This window comes from Calonectris borealis, chromosome 2, assembly GCF_964195595.1.
Source record: "Calonectris borealis chromosome 2, bCalBor7.hap1.2, whole genome shotgun sequence".
In the NCBI taxonomy this organism is placed as follows: Eukaryota; Metazoa; Chordata; class Aves; order Procellariiformes; family Procellariidae; genus Calonectris; species Calonectris borealis.
In genome coordinates, this window is record NC_134313.1 from 130,151,245 (window position 1) to 130,169,700 (window position 18,456).

The 18,456-nt window shown below is 38.2% G+C and overlaps 1 protein-coding gene across 8 annotated transcripts in view; it reads right to left on the bottom strand.

The window, feature by feature from the left end:
* Window positions 1-288: 288 nt before the first annotated feature.
* The window catches only part of KAT2B (lysine acetyltransferase 2B), a 47,055-nt gene continuing 28,887 nt past the window's right edge, over window positions 289-18,456 (bottom strand). For 2 of the 8 annotated variants that reach the window (XM_075143424.1, XM_075143423.1), the window contains 8 exons: window positions 14,785-14,911; window positions 11,457-11,567; window positions 9,764-9,907; window positions 6,766-6,880; window positions 5,973-6,009; window positions 5,567-5,630; window positions 5,385-5,469; window positions 289-2,278 (listed from right to left, as the gene is read on the bottom strand). In XM_075143424.1, the coding sequence (XP_074999525.1) occupies window positions 2,085-2,278; window positions 5,385-5,469; window positions 5,567-5,630; window positions 5,973-6,009; window positions 6,766-6,880; window positions 9,764-9,907; window positions 11,457-11,567; window positions 14,785-14,911 (877 nt within the window). In that variant the 3' untranslated portion in view covers window positions 289-2,084. Of the gene's footprint in view, window positions 2,279-5,384; window positions 5,496-5,566; window positions 5,631-5,972; window positions 6,044-6,765; window positions 6,881-9,763; window positions 9,908-11,456; window positions 11,568-14,784; window positions 14,912-18,456 lie in introns of those variants that run through there. The other 6 variants (XR_012672632.1, XM_075143425.1, XR_012672633.1 and 3 more) reach the window with 6 other exon arrangements.

Here is an 18,456-nt window from a genome sequence, read left to right on the forward strand (position 1 = left end):
TCAGCCAAAGAATTGTCTGAGATGTTGAGGAGACGGGAGTAACAGCACTTGTAGTTCAGTAAGTATGGAGCTGGGAAAGCTACTTGGAATGGCCACAGCTTTCCATACTGAATTCTCAGCTCAGCTTAGCACACCATGCTCCCAGTGAACTCAGAGGCTTTTTTGCATATTTTCTAGTGTACCTGGAAGAGGCACTCTTGTAGATTCACTGTGCTCAGTTGTGAAATTGCTTCAGAGTGTATATTTGTAGTGCAAGAACTAATTAATGAAAAAAGAGACCAAAATAAGTAGGGTTTTGTACATATATAATTTAAAACTATTCTGTACCAGTACAATATATTAATTTTACAAATGTAAAGTTCATCAGCTGTTAAAGCATTTGCAAAACCACATATCCTACTGTAACTTTATTGCACAGTATCTATGAAAATATTAATTCTTAAATTAGAAAACAAATGTTTCAATATAGAAGAGACAATCTGATTGAAAGACGATAAGAAAATCTACTCTGAAAATAACAAAATTTCACAGGATACCAAGCTTAACAGGTGCATCTGTAGGCCCAATCTACAAAACAGGATTATAGCATCCAGTACTGGCTATTAAAAAAAAAAAATACTTACTGTACCTTTGTTATAGATCCAAATGTAGGTCAGGCTAACCTCAAACAAAACACTATGGCAAATCTAGTGTTAACATTTTGAATACCTTGTGTACCACATTTACTACTTCCAGGTAGTTCCTGACATCTACTTGCTGAATCAATTTGTGATTTAACATTGCACAGGCATTTTGCAGGAATATATTCTTTGACACAGCACAGGATTGGGGTTTTTTCAGTCTTATAACTATTGCTTTTTACCAGTGTAACATCTCTAAATATAAAACACCAAAAAGGAAAGTTAAATCTGTTTTTCACAAAAGCAATTATAATTTACAGTTACAAACTCTAATTAGAAAATGTCAAGTGACAACTTTTTGGCCTGTACTGATCTCCATTACGAAGTTAGGTGTACCTCTTAAATGTAGTGTAAGCAGCAAAATATATATAAGTGCTCAATTTGAAGATATTAACGTTTTACAACTCATGTTAGTATATGTTCCTGGGTCTAAATAATCACAGTTAATAAGCATTTACAATAAAGCTTGGTAGAAAATCCAGTTTACCACAGAGCCAAGTATATAAGCTAGAAGCTGTCATAAGTTGACGACTTCTGTGTACAATAGTCTTATCTCTGCTGAATAATCTAAAGAATTTATCAGTGAAGAGTAGTAAATAGGGTGGATCATGAAGTGCATCAAAACCTTAACTCTGCTAAGCCAATTGAAATTGTCTAGTATATGCGAATCAGATTCTCTGAAGTTATTTTGGGTACTTATGTCCTGCATAAGCCAAGTCACTATGACATTATACATCTAGCCAGATATTTGTTTTTTTTTTTTAAATAGTGGTTATGAGATTACAATTTGCAGGTAAAATATTTATCAAAACCCAAAATGAATAGAAAAGCTTGCACCTATCAAAGATTACAGGCAGTTCTTTTTCAGAACTGGCTGCTCTTCTCTCACAGCTTCTCAACCAGCTGAGTGTTTCTTTTAAAAAATAATATCTTATAAAAAGATTCTATAAAGAAACAAGTGTTTCAGACCCCCCCCACACCTGTTGTTTTTCCCTTACTGTTTTCTTTTTTACTGGAAAAAAAAAATAAAACTTTATCAAATAGGTACTGCATTAGGTAAGCTATAACATTTGTTGTCTGGGAATTTTCTCCACATTCCCAAACATGTGCAATTTCCCACATGTTTTGTGGGGTTTCTGAGGCTGTAGCTGATAAACTTATTACGAACATACGGTAATGGGCACACAAAAGAAATCTTCCGTAATTAAATACATTATAAAGCATTTTAATAAAATAATTTTTGTAACTTCAGTATAATACATGTTTGCAAAACTAAAAGGGTTTTTAAAAGTGCTAAGTATTAAACAGAAGTTTCTTGAAACCCTAAAGTCCCACAACTTGGATATAGAACGGCTTCCCCTGCCCATAAAATAGGCACACTGATTGGTTGTAAAAAAGACAGTGTCACTTGTCAATTAATCCGGCTTCTTTAATTTTTGTGTAGAAGAATTTCTCCAGTATATTGGCACATTTGTAGTATTCACTCTCGGGGGGGTTGTACTCTCTGCAATTTGTAAAGACTCGCTGCAAGTCTGCCATGAATAATTTCTTAGACACGTAGTACCTATTCTTGAGTCGCTCACTCATTGTTTTGAGATCTGTACAGGAGAAAAATAGATTAACAGCGTTTGATTCAAATACTTTTTGTATGCAATATCCCTTTAGACTGATGTGCCTTTTAACATGAACTGGCAAAGCTAGGACTTGGAATTCCTAATCTTCATCTAAGGCACAATCCCTTTTTTAGCTTCAACAGCAACTGAGCCCCTGGAACTAAGCAATATTTCAGTCTGATTTTGTGTAGAGTTTATTTTTCCTTCTTTAAAAGATGAAAGCATCATTCTTTTGTGTTCTCATACTTCTCTGAGTTTTCGGTGGGTATTAGGTATCCCTAACTCTCCTCAAACCACTCTGTGAGGCAAAGCTGTTGTTAGCTCTGCTGGAGGAGCCTTAGGACTGGGTGCATAAGCAAAGAATTCAATCACAAAACATGGATGTTAACCTAAAATCCTCACTTCTGTGCAAACACAGCAGAGAAGAGACATTTGTCTATACTACAAGCAGTACTTGCAGTTTAAGATTAAACGTTCCGCACTTTACATATATTTTAATTACATCTTCAAAGTTTATAGTTATGTATCCCTTTTTAAGAGCCATGTGAAAAGAGATCTCTCCTGCTTTCAACGCATCATACAAAACCTTTACTTACAGAACATTCTTTAAGAAATGTTTTCCTTTATACTAAAATCAGTCATCCATAAAATACGTAAATCATCTCAGTGTTCTCCACACAGTCACTTTCCCAGTAATTCTTATCAGGCATATAAAAATTTTGTCTACATTACAAGTGTTCTAGGACTGAGTACAGGAATAGAAGCAGTGGGAGGTGTGCTGGATGCCTTGGCTTTTCTCACCTCAGATGCTCCAACAACTATTTTTTTAGCAATGCTTGAGCCAGGCTTCAGCAGCACCTTTGTGAAACTGTTAACAGAAACAGCCAAAATGGAGAAGACTTACAGCCAACAAGTATTGCAAGGAAAGCAGAGACCAAAGATCTCCAATGCAAAGGAATTAAACCTTAAAACTTCAGATTTAAAAATACGGTTGTGGGTATTTTTGTTTTGGTTTGGTGGGGTTTGTTTTGTTTTGTTTTGTTTTGTTTTGTTTTGTTTTAAGGGAGATTTGACTTTGGTAAAATAGAGAAAAACCCGGTCAAATTGACAAGAGGGGATTATTTAAGAGAAGTTTGATGGATGCTCTCAAATACCTCTTCCAATGATATGTAACTTGCCATTCGCTAGTGTTGCACAATATTTTGCAAAACCAAAGGCTCATTCAGCTCCCATTAAGTCTGAAATTTAGGTGCCTACACTAAACTAGATATGCATAGTCTAATTATAGTATCCAACTGAGAAGGCTGTTCAGCTCACCCTAAAGCAAACATTGCCTGGCTGGTCAGTTAAACTGTTCTCTAACAACAGTGAAAGTTTGGCTCCAGCTGTCACTCAGCCATACAGCTTTTGTATTACAGATGAAAAGGAAAAAAACCCAAACAGTATTTTTTGAAAATAAGCAGCTGACAAAGCACTTAAAACAGGGGAAAAAAGTTTTTATACATGAGAACTGACCTTAAAAGGTAGTCAAAAAAACCTACAGCCACACCTCTCAAATATTGTAGAATTTATTCTGTATGCAAATGTAAAGAGAAATGTTGTATCTTGTATGTGACAGCATAAGAAGAGACAATGCTGTTTCTTTTTAATTGAAATCATGTCTGAGCGATTTTTGTACAGTATCAGCATTCTGGCAGTGAGAGCAGAAAGCAAGCAGAAGTTGATCATGAATCAAAATGCAGTTTAGTTGTGCTGGGTTCCTTAGCTGAAAAAACAAAGCAAAACTAAACCAAAGACCTCAGCTTAATCGTAAAATGAGAGCTGCTGCCCCCACCTCCAATACATCTGAACAAGGAAAGGACGGACAATATTCCTGCTTTGGGTTTGCCAACCCAGGCAGTAAGGTCTTTGTAACCACTGTTCAGATTAAACAGCCAACTAGATCTAGCCTCTGTTCAGAAAAGCAGGCAGAGAAAACTCTGCCACAGGAGGGTGTCAACATTCTTTTTCTTCATTGCTAGGAAACACATTTGTGTCAGGGATACAGGTTGCTGTTTTATAAAGTACACGTACATTTGCAATTTGGAAATGATAAGTTGAATATAAAAAATCATTAAGCCAAACTGGTATACACAGGCTAGGAGCCTATGCAAAGCAACATGAACAAACTCTTCCATTCTCTGAGAAACTGATTGATAGTAGCCTGCAATGAACTTTTGATGTTATTAGAGAATGAAATACAAGGTACAGAAACTGTAATCGGAAAGATGGAGTGAGTATTGCATAAACAATGAAGGAGGAGCAGGATTCAGTTTTAAATCTGCTGCAATACAAATCAAAACAAGATCTGTTTAGAACAGCACTGAATCATCATCGAAATTTTATGACCCAGCAGTCAAAAGCAAAGAAAAATGTTATTAGCAGTTGCCTACTTCCCTTTGCAAGTAATCCTGCATAAAAACAGCTGCATGATTTAAAAATAAAAATAAATAAATAAATAAACCACCTCGGACAACTTTGGCAGATCTAAAATACACAGATAAAATTGTCTTACAATCAGTTGCATGAAGCATTTTCCTAAACTTAAATTGGGGCAAACTGTTAAGACTTAATTAGAAAACCCTGGTACTTTTGAAAAGGTTTTCTCCATGTGATTTAGAAAGCTTAAATCTGTTTTTCAAAGCAATTCAAATGCTGAGGTGTTCCTGAAAGTTTGCCTTGAGATTTTTTAACATACCAGTAGGATCTGCAATGACCAGTTACCACACACAAGAACATATTCATACAACTCACATAAATCAGATCAGTCCCAAAAGTTTCTAGCTGACTGCACCATTTAAGAGCTTGCTAGGGCTCTCTAGGGCATACGAAGATTTCACATGTGTACACTACAGATGCTTCACAAAGGTCACAAAGCAGTCATAAATTTCAAACGACAGCATCGTACTCTTGGCACTTCAGAGCTGCAAGCTATTCAGCTGCAAGTAATATATATCTTTTAACATAAAACAATCAGATTACAATTTATCTGCTATATCTCCAGCTATAAAGATTTTTAAACTCTATACTTAAAAAATGTTAATGGCATTACCCATGGGAAACCTTATAACTTCATAATATCCAGGAGCTTCTGTTCTCTTCACAGGTTCCATGAAGGGCCAAGCGCTTTGATGGCTCTTTGATAAAGAAAAAAGTAAGGTATCTAATATGGAAACTCTATATTGGAAATCATTTTAAAATCTTTACAGAAGGTAAACTAAAACTAGCACTCACCTTCACCTGCTGCAGGATGGTTTTTAATGTGCTGTAAAGTTGATCTGGATCCTTGGGCTCCTTACTTGAAAGAAAATATGAATACAAAAAGATTAGCTTGAATCCCTATCTTCATTCCTATGACATGCATCTTACCTAAAATCAACTCCAAAGTTTCAAGCATTTTATGGAAGAAATAAAATTAAAAAAAACAAACCAAAAACAAACCAAAAAAACAACAAAACCCAACACCCACTCCCCCCCCCCCCCCAAAAAAAAAAAACCAAACCCACTTAAGAACTCATCCTTTGCAGATTATTTATCTATTTTCCAATGGATGGAAGGAAATATCAAATGACATTATTTAGAGACTTTTCTCAAAGGAATCTCCAAACTGCTTCATCGTTTTGCTTTGTGCAGCACTTACCCTCTTTCTTTTCCGCTTGGTTTCCAGCCAGTCTCTCCTGTACACCAACAACATGAGAGATTACATGGGAACTACAGTAGGTCAAAACATTAACTGAGTTATTGCAACTCTAAAAAGATAAGCCATTTCAGCACTACTACAGTAAAATGGGTTTGTTTTAATAAAAGCTACTCCTAATAAATAACACAACCATCTAGCCTACAGCCCCATTCAATTTCCTACATGTCTCTTCCTCCAGACTGCTGAAAAGATTCTAAAATATTCCTACCTGAAACACACATTTTTTTAATAATTCAATGCATATTTTACCACAACCTCTGTAAAGTATAATGATGTCAAAGTTATCCAATTTGATTCCCTAGGGACAGAGAATAAATTGCAGAAAAGCACAGTAGAAAAAAATCCCCCAAAAGATGATACTTAAATATTCTAATTCTGTTTTGTCCTGTAAGTCCATGTTTAGCACAGAACAAATCCTTGTACAGGACTGCAGTGCATAACAGTGGTGCCAAAGGGAAATTGCTGATTACACTGAGATACAAATCAAAGAGGGATCACATAAATAAAATTACACACAAGTACATAAAAGAGCATCAGCCTGGGATGCCTTGGGGAAGTCTCGAAGACAGCAATTGTACTGGAAAAACAACAATCTTCATAGAAATCAAATCAACAGACCAAAACAATTACATTTTAATCAAAAATAAATACGTGACTACACTAGTATTTCTAGTCTTGGACCTTTCTTGGGCTGTTCTGCTTGTGTTCTGCATTAAAACAGGTTGATACATACTAATTCCAGGAATGCTTTCTATAGGAATCTGCCGTACTCCATCTTTGAAGCAAGAAAGGCCAGGATAAACTTTTCGTATCTGAGCTTGTTTCCTTTCTATGAGCTTTTTAATGATCTGTAATAAAGCAGCAGAGAAAACAAAAAATAATTGATTTGCTCAAAAGTAACTCAGAGGATTAATGCAAAGCTGTGATGATCAGAAACACTCTCGCTTCCTGATCTTATAGTCCTTATAGATCCCCTGAAGCTGGTAACAGGGGTGAGCTACCTGGCTGAACACTGATTCTGCAGATGAGGCTACCAAGCCTCTCAGCTGCCTATTTAGGCACAAATCTGGAATAGAAGTCGTCATTGCTTGCTGTATTGATCACAAGATGCACAGCTCCTGGGAAGGTGGCAGCAGAGGTAAGGAAGGAAATTTCCTGGAAGCAGGTTTGGGAACTGGCTCTAATTCTAACAGCTGGTGCTTCTGAACTGCTTCAGCACAGCCTGGTCAGAAATTTCAAGGCACATACTGAATGCACAGATTTCAATACACATATATGTTCATATTCCAAAATTTTAGAAATACCTGTTCACTTCAAAGTCTCCATATAATTGTAGGAATTGCTTAGATAACAGTCAGAGATACTCTTATTCTCTCGAGGAAGTCAGAATGATGCCACTCTTTGCAACCGATATTCTGCTCTGCTTGTAAATGCCAGAATAGGCTTTCCCAATTCTGAGGTACACTCTGTTCTGCTTTGCAACCTCATTACCTCAATTCTAAGTAATTTGCTTTGGTGCTCCTGATACACACCTAGACATTTACCTAAGCTTTGTGTGTCCTGAATATGTCACTTGCAAAATGGCTTACTTCATAACTGGGAGTAAACAAACGCACAGCCACTCAGACCACCACAGTTTGAGAGACAATTTTCCTTGGAAATAATAAAGATGGACATATTTTTATTTTTAAGGACTTTCACTTCCCCACACATAGTATTTTCTCTCAAAGAAGAGGAAAAGAAAAAAATCTTTTTCTTCAATAGAGGTTACAAATGTTAAGAGAAATACAGTATACAACACCACCATGGCCAGATTCCAGCGTAACGTCAAAATATTTTGAAACTAATTGTTAAATCTGCCTTAAACCCTTCTTATAATTTAGGAATTAGTGGCTCTTCCTGATTAAAACAAGCTGTTCAATCAGTAACACTGATTACTCACAAGTCAGCGGGTCACAAAGCTTTGCATAAAGGGATTTTTCATATTTTTCAGAATGACTGTAAATGAGCTACAAATCAGGCAGTGCAAACTCACAAATGGTGGTCTGTGACCGGGACCCAGTGTCGGGTGTCATGGTGTTAGCAGCCATAGGCAAATACTCTAATCCTTTAAATAAAAGCTTAGATCCTATGAAAAGCTTCACTTCTAAAAGGACAGGACTAGAAAAGTCTGATGCCCAGTACTGACCAATACCAGCAGCAAACCAAATCAGCACGTAATCCATACTGTCAACATTCAAAATTCTAGTTATGTCCAGGTATCATCTTCATTGCTTTTGATTTGAGCAGACAAGTGAACGTTCTTCATAAAGCTGCAGACTGTGAGGGCTATTTCTAAATTTCCTCGGTACAGGGAGAATAAAAAGCCTGATCTGTGTTTTGAGTGTCAGACAGGCAATCCTAAGATGCACTTCCAAAGGTGTAAATATTTATTCTCAGAGAAGGTAAAACAGCATAGATCAGTGTATAACAACAGCTTTCTTTCTAATAATGGTAGACATGAGATGTCTGGAGGACCAAGGCACTTTATCTCCAAGTGGAGTGTCTCCAAGTGCTTTGGAACAATATGGACATCCCACCAAATGAGAGAGTGAAGAATGCAAAATAACATATGCTAATAAAGCTGTCCCAGAGCCAAAAATCTTAAAAACTACCTTAAGTTTTTGGAAGTAACATGTTGATGGTTTGGGCCTGGAACTGTATTACTGCAGTTAAGCATGCCTGAGATGTAACAGGCTACAAGAGACACGTCCGCTATCTGCCCACCCTGACAACATCCCATCCCTGAGGGGAAGGTGCTATGTCCAACAGTAGACTGGGATCTGAAGAGTAACCCAACCAAGGAGACATGAGAGGGAAAAAATTATGATTTATATTGTATGGACATATGAAAACTTTCTCAATGAGTGAAGTTAAGAAACCTTGTAAACTAAATGTATAGCACTCAGTATTGTCCTTCTTTCTGCAAGCATGGGCCAAATAGTTCTATTGGAAGGAAAATGATTGTTCCACAAAGAAGCATTTTAACAAAATAAAAAGTCATGATATTTGACCAACCTTGAAAGAACAAATTATCCTTGTAATTTGTATTTCTTTAAAAAGCCCAGGAAGGTATTTAAACACAACTGGAAATATCTTAATTATTTTGCTAATAAACTGCCTTATTATATGGAATATTATTATGGACTAAATAAAGAACATCCCACATAAATTCCAAAGAGGGACAGCCTGGAATTTAAGACAGCCCACCCTTGATTTGTATATTAAAACAGTGGCAGAAAAAATAATCCTCTTTCTTTCAAGTAAAATACAGGACAGGCAGTACAAACACTCCATTCTGCAGTACAAACATTCCATTCAAAAGTCACTCTAATGAACACTACTGTCATTGGGGGAAAAAAAAAGAAAAAAATTGACAAAGCTGCAGAACAAACCAATCTCACAAAATTTTGCTTAGTTATTATCTATGACAAAATTTAGCTATGAAATACTCAAAAGATCAGTACTTTTCAACACTTCTGTTATCGTAAAGTTAGTAAGGTAGAATTTAATGCTTCAACTGCAAAATTCTGGCACTGGGACTTGAATGAAAGAATTATTCTAACTAATAAAAGTATACATTCCAATGTTTTAAGCACCAAAGCAAAGAAGAGAGCTAACCTGGCAGTGACTGAATTGTTTCTAAACATATGAATAGATTATAATGTTCAATGTTTCATTTCAGCCTTTACCTCTTTTTGCTTTTTAATGATGACAGAAAATTCCGTGTAGGGGATCCTTGGATTTAATTCACATCCCATTAATGTGGCACCCTCATAATCCTTGATGTAGCCAACATATTTTGCTTTTGGTACTTTAATATCTTTGGAGAAACCCTGAAGAAGAAAAAAACTCAAGTTGTCATGATGTCATTTTTCTTTTATTTTTTTTTTTTAACTGAAATGTTATGATGATTTAGAACCAAATTCATCATAATGTTAAAATACAGACAACACAACAGAAAGAATTACAGACCATGGTTCATAGTGTTGCAAACACCTTCTCATGGGAGCCACTTGATACAAGAATAGTTAATTGCTTATATGTATAGGAAAAGAAGCGAGATAGGGGAGATAAAGAGATGGAGGAAAAGATTTTTACTGTGGACAGATTTCCTGGATTTTTCCAAAAATTTGCTATTTTAATATTAAAGGATGCCAGTCCTGTAGTCATTAGTCAAGGAAAGTTGCTGTTGAAGTCGATGAGATGACAGTAATTTTATAGCCAGAAAAAACAATGATTTTTTTTTTTTTTGCTTTTGTATTTCAAGTGAAAAAATAAGATAACAAATACTATTAAAAGTTCCAAAGTTATACTAGAGCCTTCATACAGTTCAAAAGTTAATTGAAAAACAAACCCACAAAAGAATTAACCAAGACAATAAAAAGCAGTGTAGGACTCTCACTTTGGTTACATTTTATTCCTCTGTTGCAGTGGTATCTATGAAACCTCAGTAAAAATCAGGAATACAACCAGGACTTCTGCCCCACAATTTATCCTCAAAGGCTTCAGACTTACATGGAGAGTACACTGAGCACCTTCAAATTGGGGAAGGGACATTTCAGACGTGAAAAGGGTCTGTCTGCACAGATCCGATAGCAGTATCACAAGCCCAGCTTTTATGCATTTTGAATGTGTGAAGAGTGAATTGTATCAGTTTTATATACAGAATCATAGAACAGCTGAGGTTGGAAGGGACTTAAGGAGGTCATCTAGCCCCATCCCTGTTCAGAGCAGGTCTCATCAGATCTGGTTGCTCAAGGCCATGTCCAGTCTTGCAGACTGCCAAGGACAGAGATTCCACAACCTCTCTGAGCAACATTTTCCAGTATTTCACCACCCTTAGGACAGGAAGGGGAAAAAAAAAAAAATTTCTTCTATCTAGTTGGCAATTTCCCATGATCCGACTTGTGTCTGTTGACTCCATCTTCGCTCTATTGTCTGACCAGATAGTGGACACCTCTTTAATCTATCAAATCTGTTTTGACAGATTAGACATTGCAATCTTTCCTGAACTTGAACCTCATGCTTCAAATAGGAGGAGCTGTGAGCACGGTCAGGTAAGTTCTAGTCTGCCACAGGTATGTCTTGTCCTTCTTTACAAGTCTTTTAGAATCAGTGAAGGAATTGAATGAATGAAGAAACAGCCAACCCATATTCGACTAGTTTTTAGAGGTGACAAGTTATAGGCTATACCATACACCTATATTTAGTTGATTCCATCAAAGTAAAATGCATTATAAGCCAATATCATCACACAAGACGAACACAGAAGTGCATTTTGCATTATGCATTTTATTCAACTACTTTGTCACATCTAGTTGTTCAGTTCATCACTGCTAGATGTTAACTTCTTGCACCAAGTAATTTTTTACATTGACTTACTTGTTTTTTGAAGTAGCCGATAGCATATTCATCTGCATACGTGAGAAAGTTAAGAATGTTGTGTTTGATGTGGTACTCCTTCAGATGGTTCATTAGGTGAGTCCCATAACCCTGCGTGAAACGTACGAGGAAAAAGCCATTACAAAGCCTTTGGGAACTGCACATATCAGAAACTATGGTCTGAGGATTATTACAGTCTGTTTCTCAAAATGCAGTCTTTCCTCTAGAACCTGTTTTAAAGATTTTCTCATAACTAACTTGGTGAGGCATACTCAAGATCAAAACGTTTTCAGCTTTGTAAGGATATCTTTGTGACCCAGCAGGGAACAGAAAATATCACAGCTTCTAGCATCTGGTTCACTTTTAATCTAAAAGAGACCAAAACCTAGACTCTCTCTAGGGGTAAAGCGTAGCTCTAAAGAGGTACATTGTCCTGCAAGTTGTAATTCAAGGTGCACACATTTTTTTTTTCCTTTTAAGTTAGATATCAACTATTAATAGCCACATATTTCACCAATAACAAAACTACATCTATTGTAATAATAGGGGGTCCTTTCTTAGCCATTTCACTTCAGAACTGCAAAGCAGTAGGAATACCGAAATGACTCCTTCTAGAGGAACCCGCTCTGAGATGCGATCTGTTTTACTGTGTTCTGTGCACCTGTAGCAGAAACAGCCTCTGCCTCAAAGGATTTAGAATCTGAATTTATCATAGGGCATAAAAGGGAATAGCGAAACAGTTATTACCATAATAAGCAGCAGAAAATTATTGAGTCCACAATCGAATAAATAGCTATGCCTTCTGACTGCACACAGGAATAATTTCCATTTTCATTCAACCCCAAAGTAAACAAAAGATTCCATCTATTCACATTTCCAAGTAAGCTATAGTCTTCTCCTTCTGCTGGGAGATGAAGAAATGTAAAATAGACAGGAAAGCTCATAATAATGTGTTGTTCCTGCATATGTTCCGATTTTAACATCGTGGAGACTAACTGGACACTTACAGAAATACCCATGGAATCGTTTTCGGTACTCTGTTCTTGAAAACTGGGGAAATTTTTACGTATGTACATAAGCCAGAAAAATAAATTAGAAAGTATATACTTCTGATTTAATTCACAATTTAATAGTCCCAAACATGGAAATAGCCAGATAAAAGCAAGTTAGGTAAGTGCTGAAGCTCAATACAAAAAATTCAGTAGTGACACATTTTCTTTAAAATCCTACTAATCTAGGTACAAAATTTGTGCATTAGTCTTTCCTTTCCAGGTAGTGTTTGAAGCATCTGGTATTCAGACCTCATATTCGAAATTAAGACCTCATATGTGTAAAAATAAATACCTCTGAATTTGAGGAAGCTCTTAAAGCCATATGTTCACTTGTTAAAGTGGCACACATCATGCATGGCATCAAATACAAAGAAGTGGTTTGACAACTGACAATTTGTTAATTGGTACAGCATTTCTTAGAACTCAAAAGTGCTCAAGATAATGAAGAGACTTTCTAATTGCAAATTTGAGTTCTCAAATTCTTTGAAGAGGACAAAAACTCTGAACCAAAATTTTTAATGAAAAATGTTTTCCTTAAATGCAAGCTAGCAGTACATCAGCTTGCCAAGCTCCTTACTTCCCTTCTCATCAGCAGGGTGAAAGGAACAGCATAAAGGAGACTGACATTTTATTTACACCTGAAACATTGCAAATCATTCCAGTAATTCTAAAGCATCTAATCCCTGACAAAAAAATGTTAACTTTGTGTCTTAAATAAATTCCAGCAATTAAGATGACAATTACTTCAAACATTTTCTGCTGACCTATTATTTTTATAACTGTCACAGGATTTATTCATTCTCACAAACACTTGCCAAAGTCTAACAATCCCAAAAGAAAACTAAGCCATGTACAGGAAAACTTAAAATAATTTTGTAACATGGGATCAAACTATCTCAAAAACAATCCAACTTTTAAATATCATATATAAAGGAAAACAGTACCCATATTTTTTACTCCAACCTCAAATTGAATTAAAATAGGTATTTATTTTTCCCAAGAGTAGGCAGTTACCCAAGTGTGAACATTTAGTGTTTCTCAGTTAGCTGCTGGTAGGGGTCACCTTACTCAGACAGGAATGTGGGAAGGCAAATTTCAGAAATAGTCAACTGATACAGCAAGGCACCCAGAGGGTAACAGAAGAAATAGTGCGTTATGTGTGCGTATGCAACCTAGGAGGCACTCTGATGGGTCAGATTTATTTGCTCTATTATATTCTGAAAGGTTATTCCCAGAGAATCACAACGTACCTTTGGCAGCCTAACTTGTGTAGTGCAGTTGGCTGTTTTAGTAGAATGAGAACACCTTTTATGAATTAGTCAAGCTTAGAATAGACATAACTTAAGCATATTCCATTATTGTTTGCATTTGCTAAAACACTTCGGATACTTTTATGACAGGTCACTGCTAAGTGCAGGGGAATGTTCCTCTCCAACACCAGAGTTGAATAAAATCAAATATAACCCAACTACTAACAGTTGTCACAGGCTTTCAATCCCACTGTGTTACCCTTCCACACCCAGAGCTCTTCCCTTCAAAACAGAGCACACAATTTCTGTGTGTTCAACTGCTACAAACTCTGAACTAACCCACATCTCAGCTCTAATAGTTTCAACTCAAAAACATAAAGCTACAGCACCATCTAAAGGCAAAATCCTGAATCAAATGGTCATAGTTAGATCTACCTGTAGTCCCCGGGAAAGAGGGAGGAATCTCCTGTATTCATAGTGCTCTATATTCTTTCAACACAGCTGCTAACTCTCAACACTCAGAGAACACTTTGTGAAATTAACTCATTAAAGACTGTACAGAATAGACCATGTGCTTATTCCAAGATGCAAAACTATACCTAATTTTTTTTATATATTTCATTTTGATTGAAGTCATGTAACGCCACAAAGTGAACACAAATTACTGTCACACACAAGCAATACTTATTTCAGTCAATCATGAGGTGTTACGCTACACAGAGAGGCAATTGCTGGAGACAGAGAAGCGAATAGTCCAAGAATGGGACATTACTGGCCACTATTGTGTTGAGAAAGATTTTATTTATTTAATTAATTACAAGTAATCCTACTATTATGCTGATGAGTCTAAATCTGCACATTTGTTTAGTTTTTCTGTATTATATTCAGAATCACTGTAACTTTCAAACTCTATTTCTGTTTGGCAACTCAGCAATATATTCAATGTGACTAACAAAATTAGGAGCATATGCAGTATGAATGGGACTCAAGTATATTTAATAAACTCTAGCAGAGAATTATTTTTACCTTGACTTGCTCATTGGAAGTCACAGCACAGAAAACAATCTCCGTAAATCCTTGGGAGGGGAACATCCGGAAGCAGATACCACCGATAACACGACCATCTTTTATTAACGCAAGGGTCTTGTGTTTCCTGAGTAGACAAAAATAACAGTCACTTTAATTCATGTACATAGTACATAAAGTGCCATTACCTTCCTTTTTTTAGAAACTTGATTCACTTCTTTCCATGATGCTAATGCAATTGTATATGCCTCTGTTAAGTTAGCTGCTTGCATCTACAGAAGAGTTGCTATTTTAACATCATGCTTTGAATTTACCATAAAATTCGTCATTCATGCAGCAAGGTCCTGGCCTTGCCAAGTACTCCTAGATACCAGGGTAATGCCCCATAAATAAGAGTTTTATTGCTTTCATCAAATCTATTCGATGCCATTGCGCAGTTCTCAGGATGATTTTACCCTGACTAAATTAGAAATTAATGGAGTTACAGGACAGCAAGTCCTTTCTAAGGGATTCCTATTTCCTTGCATGTGCTCTCTATAGCTAAGCTATCAGTTTCAAATGCAGCTGATGAAGCAAGAAATGACATTTCTTATTTCTAATCACCCACCCCTAGTGGAATCAAGACCAGAATAAATATCCATTTCTGTTGCACTTACATTGACTGCCAGGAAAGACATAATGACATGCAAGCTGAACCCTTGTGTCAAGGATTAAGAATTTTAGTGTAATCCTCAAGATCTGGAAAGATTTACACTGCATTTGTTCTCTAGATTATTCAATACATGGTATCAAATAAATTGTATAAACAATACAGTAAATTTACAGAAGATATCTTTTGGGGGGAAATGTTGGTGCCAAAAGTGAGCCCCTACTAAAAAAGGTAGTCTGAAGAGTAGTTATATTTTATGTGCCATCGTTGAAGGAGATTTTATACATTTTATATATTCTTCTGTTTCTTGTACTTATTTTGGTGCTTTTTATTTGTGGAATGACAGCAACAATGTAGTAGCTTGAGCTTTTAATTTTGTTTACTCATGTTTGAGTTGTTTAAGCAACAAGATTCAGTAAGGATGGCCATTTCGGAAATAAGAATATTAAAAGCAATAATAAGTAAGGTAATAGCTGAAAGAAATTTGGGAAGAGAACTGCTGGACTCCAGTATCTCACACTTAACGTAGGTTTGTGTGTACCCACTACTCAGCGTAGGTCTCCAGTGTGTGTCCCTGGAGATTCACGGCAGATGCTGGGGTACGCTGAGATGTCCAGGCAATATGCTTCTTTTCCTTTGGGTCAACTCTTTACCTCAGGCACATAAAGGAGGGCATTTTCTTGCTGTAGCAGTATCCATACCTCTTTCTCAAGCACAGACCGCTCTCCAGAGAGATATCTATACTGAAGAGCACTTAAACTACCAGCAGTTCCTCTCAGCCTACTAGAAGAGTCTTTCCCAGTAAGAAATATGGGAGAAGACCATGACTCAACACCACTACTTCAGAATTTTGCTTTGATGTTCGGTTATTAGGGAACCTGGCTTCTTCAACCAGTAGCCTCTGCTTGAGATCACAGTGCTGCTAAGGCTCCTAAACTCAGACAAGAACCCGGTGCTGCCTCTCTCTCCCAACCGAACGGCATTTACCCCCATATAGGAGAGGTAAAAGAGTCTGGACTGGTGCTGGGCCTCACGACACAAATGCTGTTCCCCTCTGAAGAATCCAGGAGAAGTCCCCAAGATCAGCCTTCTGTGCCTGGAGACCGAAGTCCTGTCCAACAGTCCCCAGCACTGGGCTGTTTGTGCTTCAGGGACAGCACAGACCCAGCAGCAGCAGCGTTTGCTGGCACCGAGAAAGTATTGCCGAGGGAATGCTAGTCAGCCTAAAAGCAGAGAAAATGGTTCCAGAAATGTTTTCATAACTGCTGCAGCTATAATACTAGGCACAAAGACAGAGGCTGATATCACCAGTGGTGGAGAAAGGCTCTTGCAGAAACCAGGCTGCGTAGCTGGCTGTGATCAGCTCAGTCAGAGTTTCTCGAGGTCTCTGCTGACACACAACAATGAGCCCACAAACATCCTCCACTGTGAAGTGTTGCGGTCAGTACAGCAAACCCCTAGGCTATGACTGGGCATGGATTGTTCAGAGGCAGAAACTTTGGGAGAACATACTGGTCAAAAGGAAGCAGACTCTGCAGGAAACACAATGGTGGAAAAGTGGACACTTCTGAGGAGAACCTCCCTTCATGCTTGAGCAGCTAAGGCACAATTCAGTCAGGACACTAGGGTAGGTGGAGGACCATGTGCAACCTGTGGATGCTGCTACAGCCAATGTGTCTCTTTTCAAGTGCCTGCAGTGCAGAGCTGCACCCAAAGCAAGACAGGAAACTCGCACTAATAAAGAGAAAAGCAATGTGCTTGGGTGAGGAGTGATTTCTCCCATGCTGACTTAAATGCTGTTGTTCTTCATAAATCCTACAAGTTCTTCTCATTGAAAATCTGCTGCCATTTAGTTCACGATCTCCACAGATAGAGGATGGAGCAGCCTGCAAGTTACTATGGGCCTGGAAACCACTAATAAGCACCATAATTACTTTCTGACTTTCAGTTCTAACACTCAAAAGTACAAGATAGGTAGAAACCTTCCCCTCAGGCCCATGTCCCTGTATTGGGTTTGCGTGGCAAGGTTTTGGTAGCAGGAGGAGTACAGGGGTGACTTCTGTGAGAAGTTGCTAGAAGTCTTCCCCATGTCCAACAGAGCCAATGCCAGCCGGCTCCAAGACAGACCCGCTGCTGGCCGAGGCCGAGCCCATCAGCAACAGTGGTAGTGCCTCTGGGATAAACATATTTAAGAAGGAAAAAGTTGCCATGCAACAGCAACTGCAGATGGAGAGAGGAGTGAGAATCTGTGAGACAAACAGCCCTGCAGACACCAAGGTCGGTGAAGAAGGAGGGGGAGGAGGTGCTCCAGCTGCTGGAGCAGAGATTTCCCTGCAGCCCATGGTGAAGACCATGGTGAGGCAGGCTGTCCCCCTGCAGCCCATGGAGGTTAATGGTGGAGCAGATATCCACCTGCAGCCCGTGGAGGACCCCATGCCAGAGCAGGTGGATGCACCCAAAGAAGGCTGTGACCCCATGGGAAGCCCGTGCTGGAGCAGGCTCCTGGCAGGGGACCTGTGGACCCGTGGAGAGAGGAGCCCACGCTGAGGCAGGTTCGCTGGCAGGACTTGTGACCCCGTGGGGGACCCACGCTGGAGCAGTCTGTTCCTGAAGGACTGCACCCCATGGAAAGGACCCATGCTGGAGCACTTCGTGAAAAACTGCAGCCTGTGGGAAGGACTTACGATGGAGAAGTTCATGGGAGGACTGTCTCCCATGGGAGGGACCCCAGGCTGGAGCAGGGGAAGAGTGTGAGGAGTCCTCCCCCTGAGGAGGAAGGAGCTGCAGAGACAACGTGTGATGAACTGACCGCAACCCCCATTCCCCGACCCCTGTGTCACTGGAAGGGAGGAGGTAGAGAATTCAGGAGTGAAGTTGAGCCCCAGAAGAAGGGAGGAGGTGGGGGGGAAGGTGTTTTAAGATTCAGTTTTTATCTTATTATCCTACTCTGATTTTATTGGTAATAAATTAAATTGATTTTCCCCAAGTTGACTCTGTTTTTGCCCATGACGGTAATTGCTGAG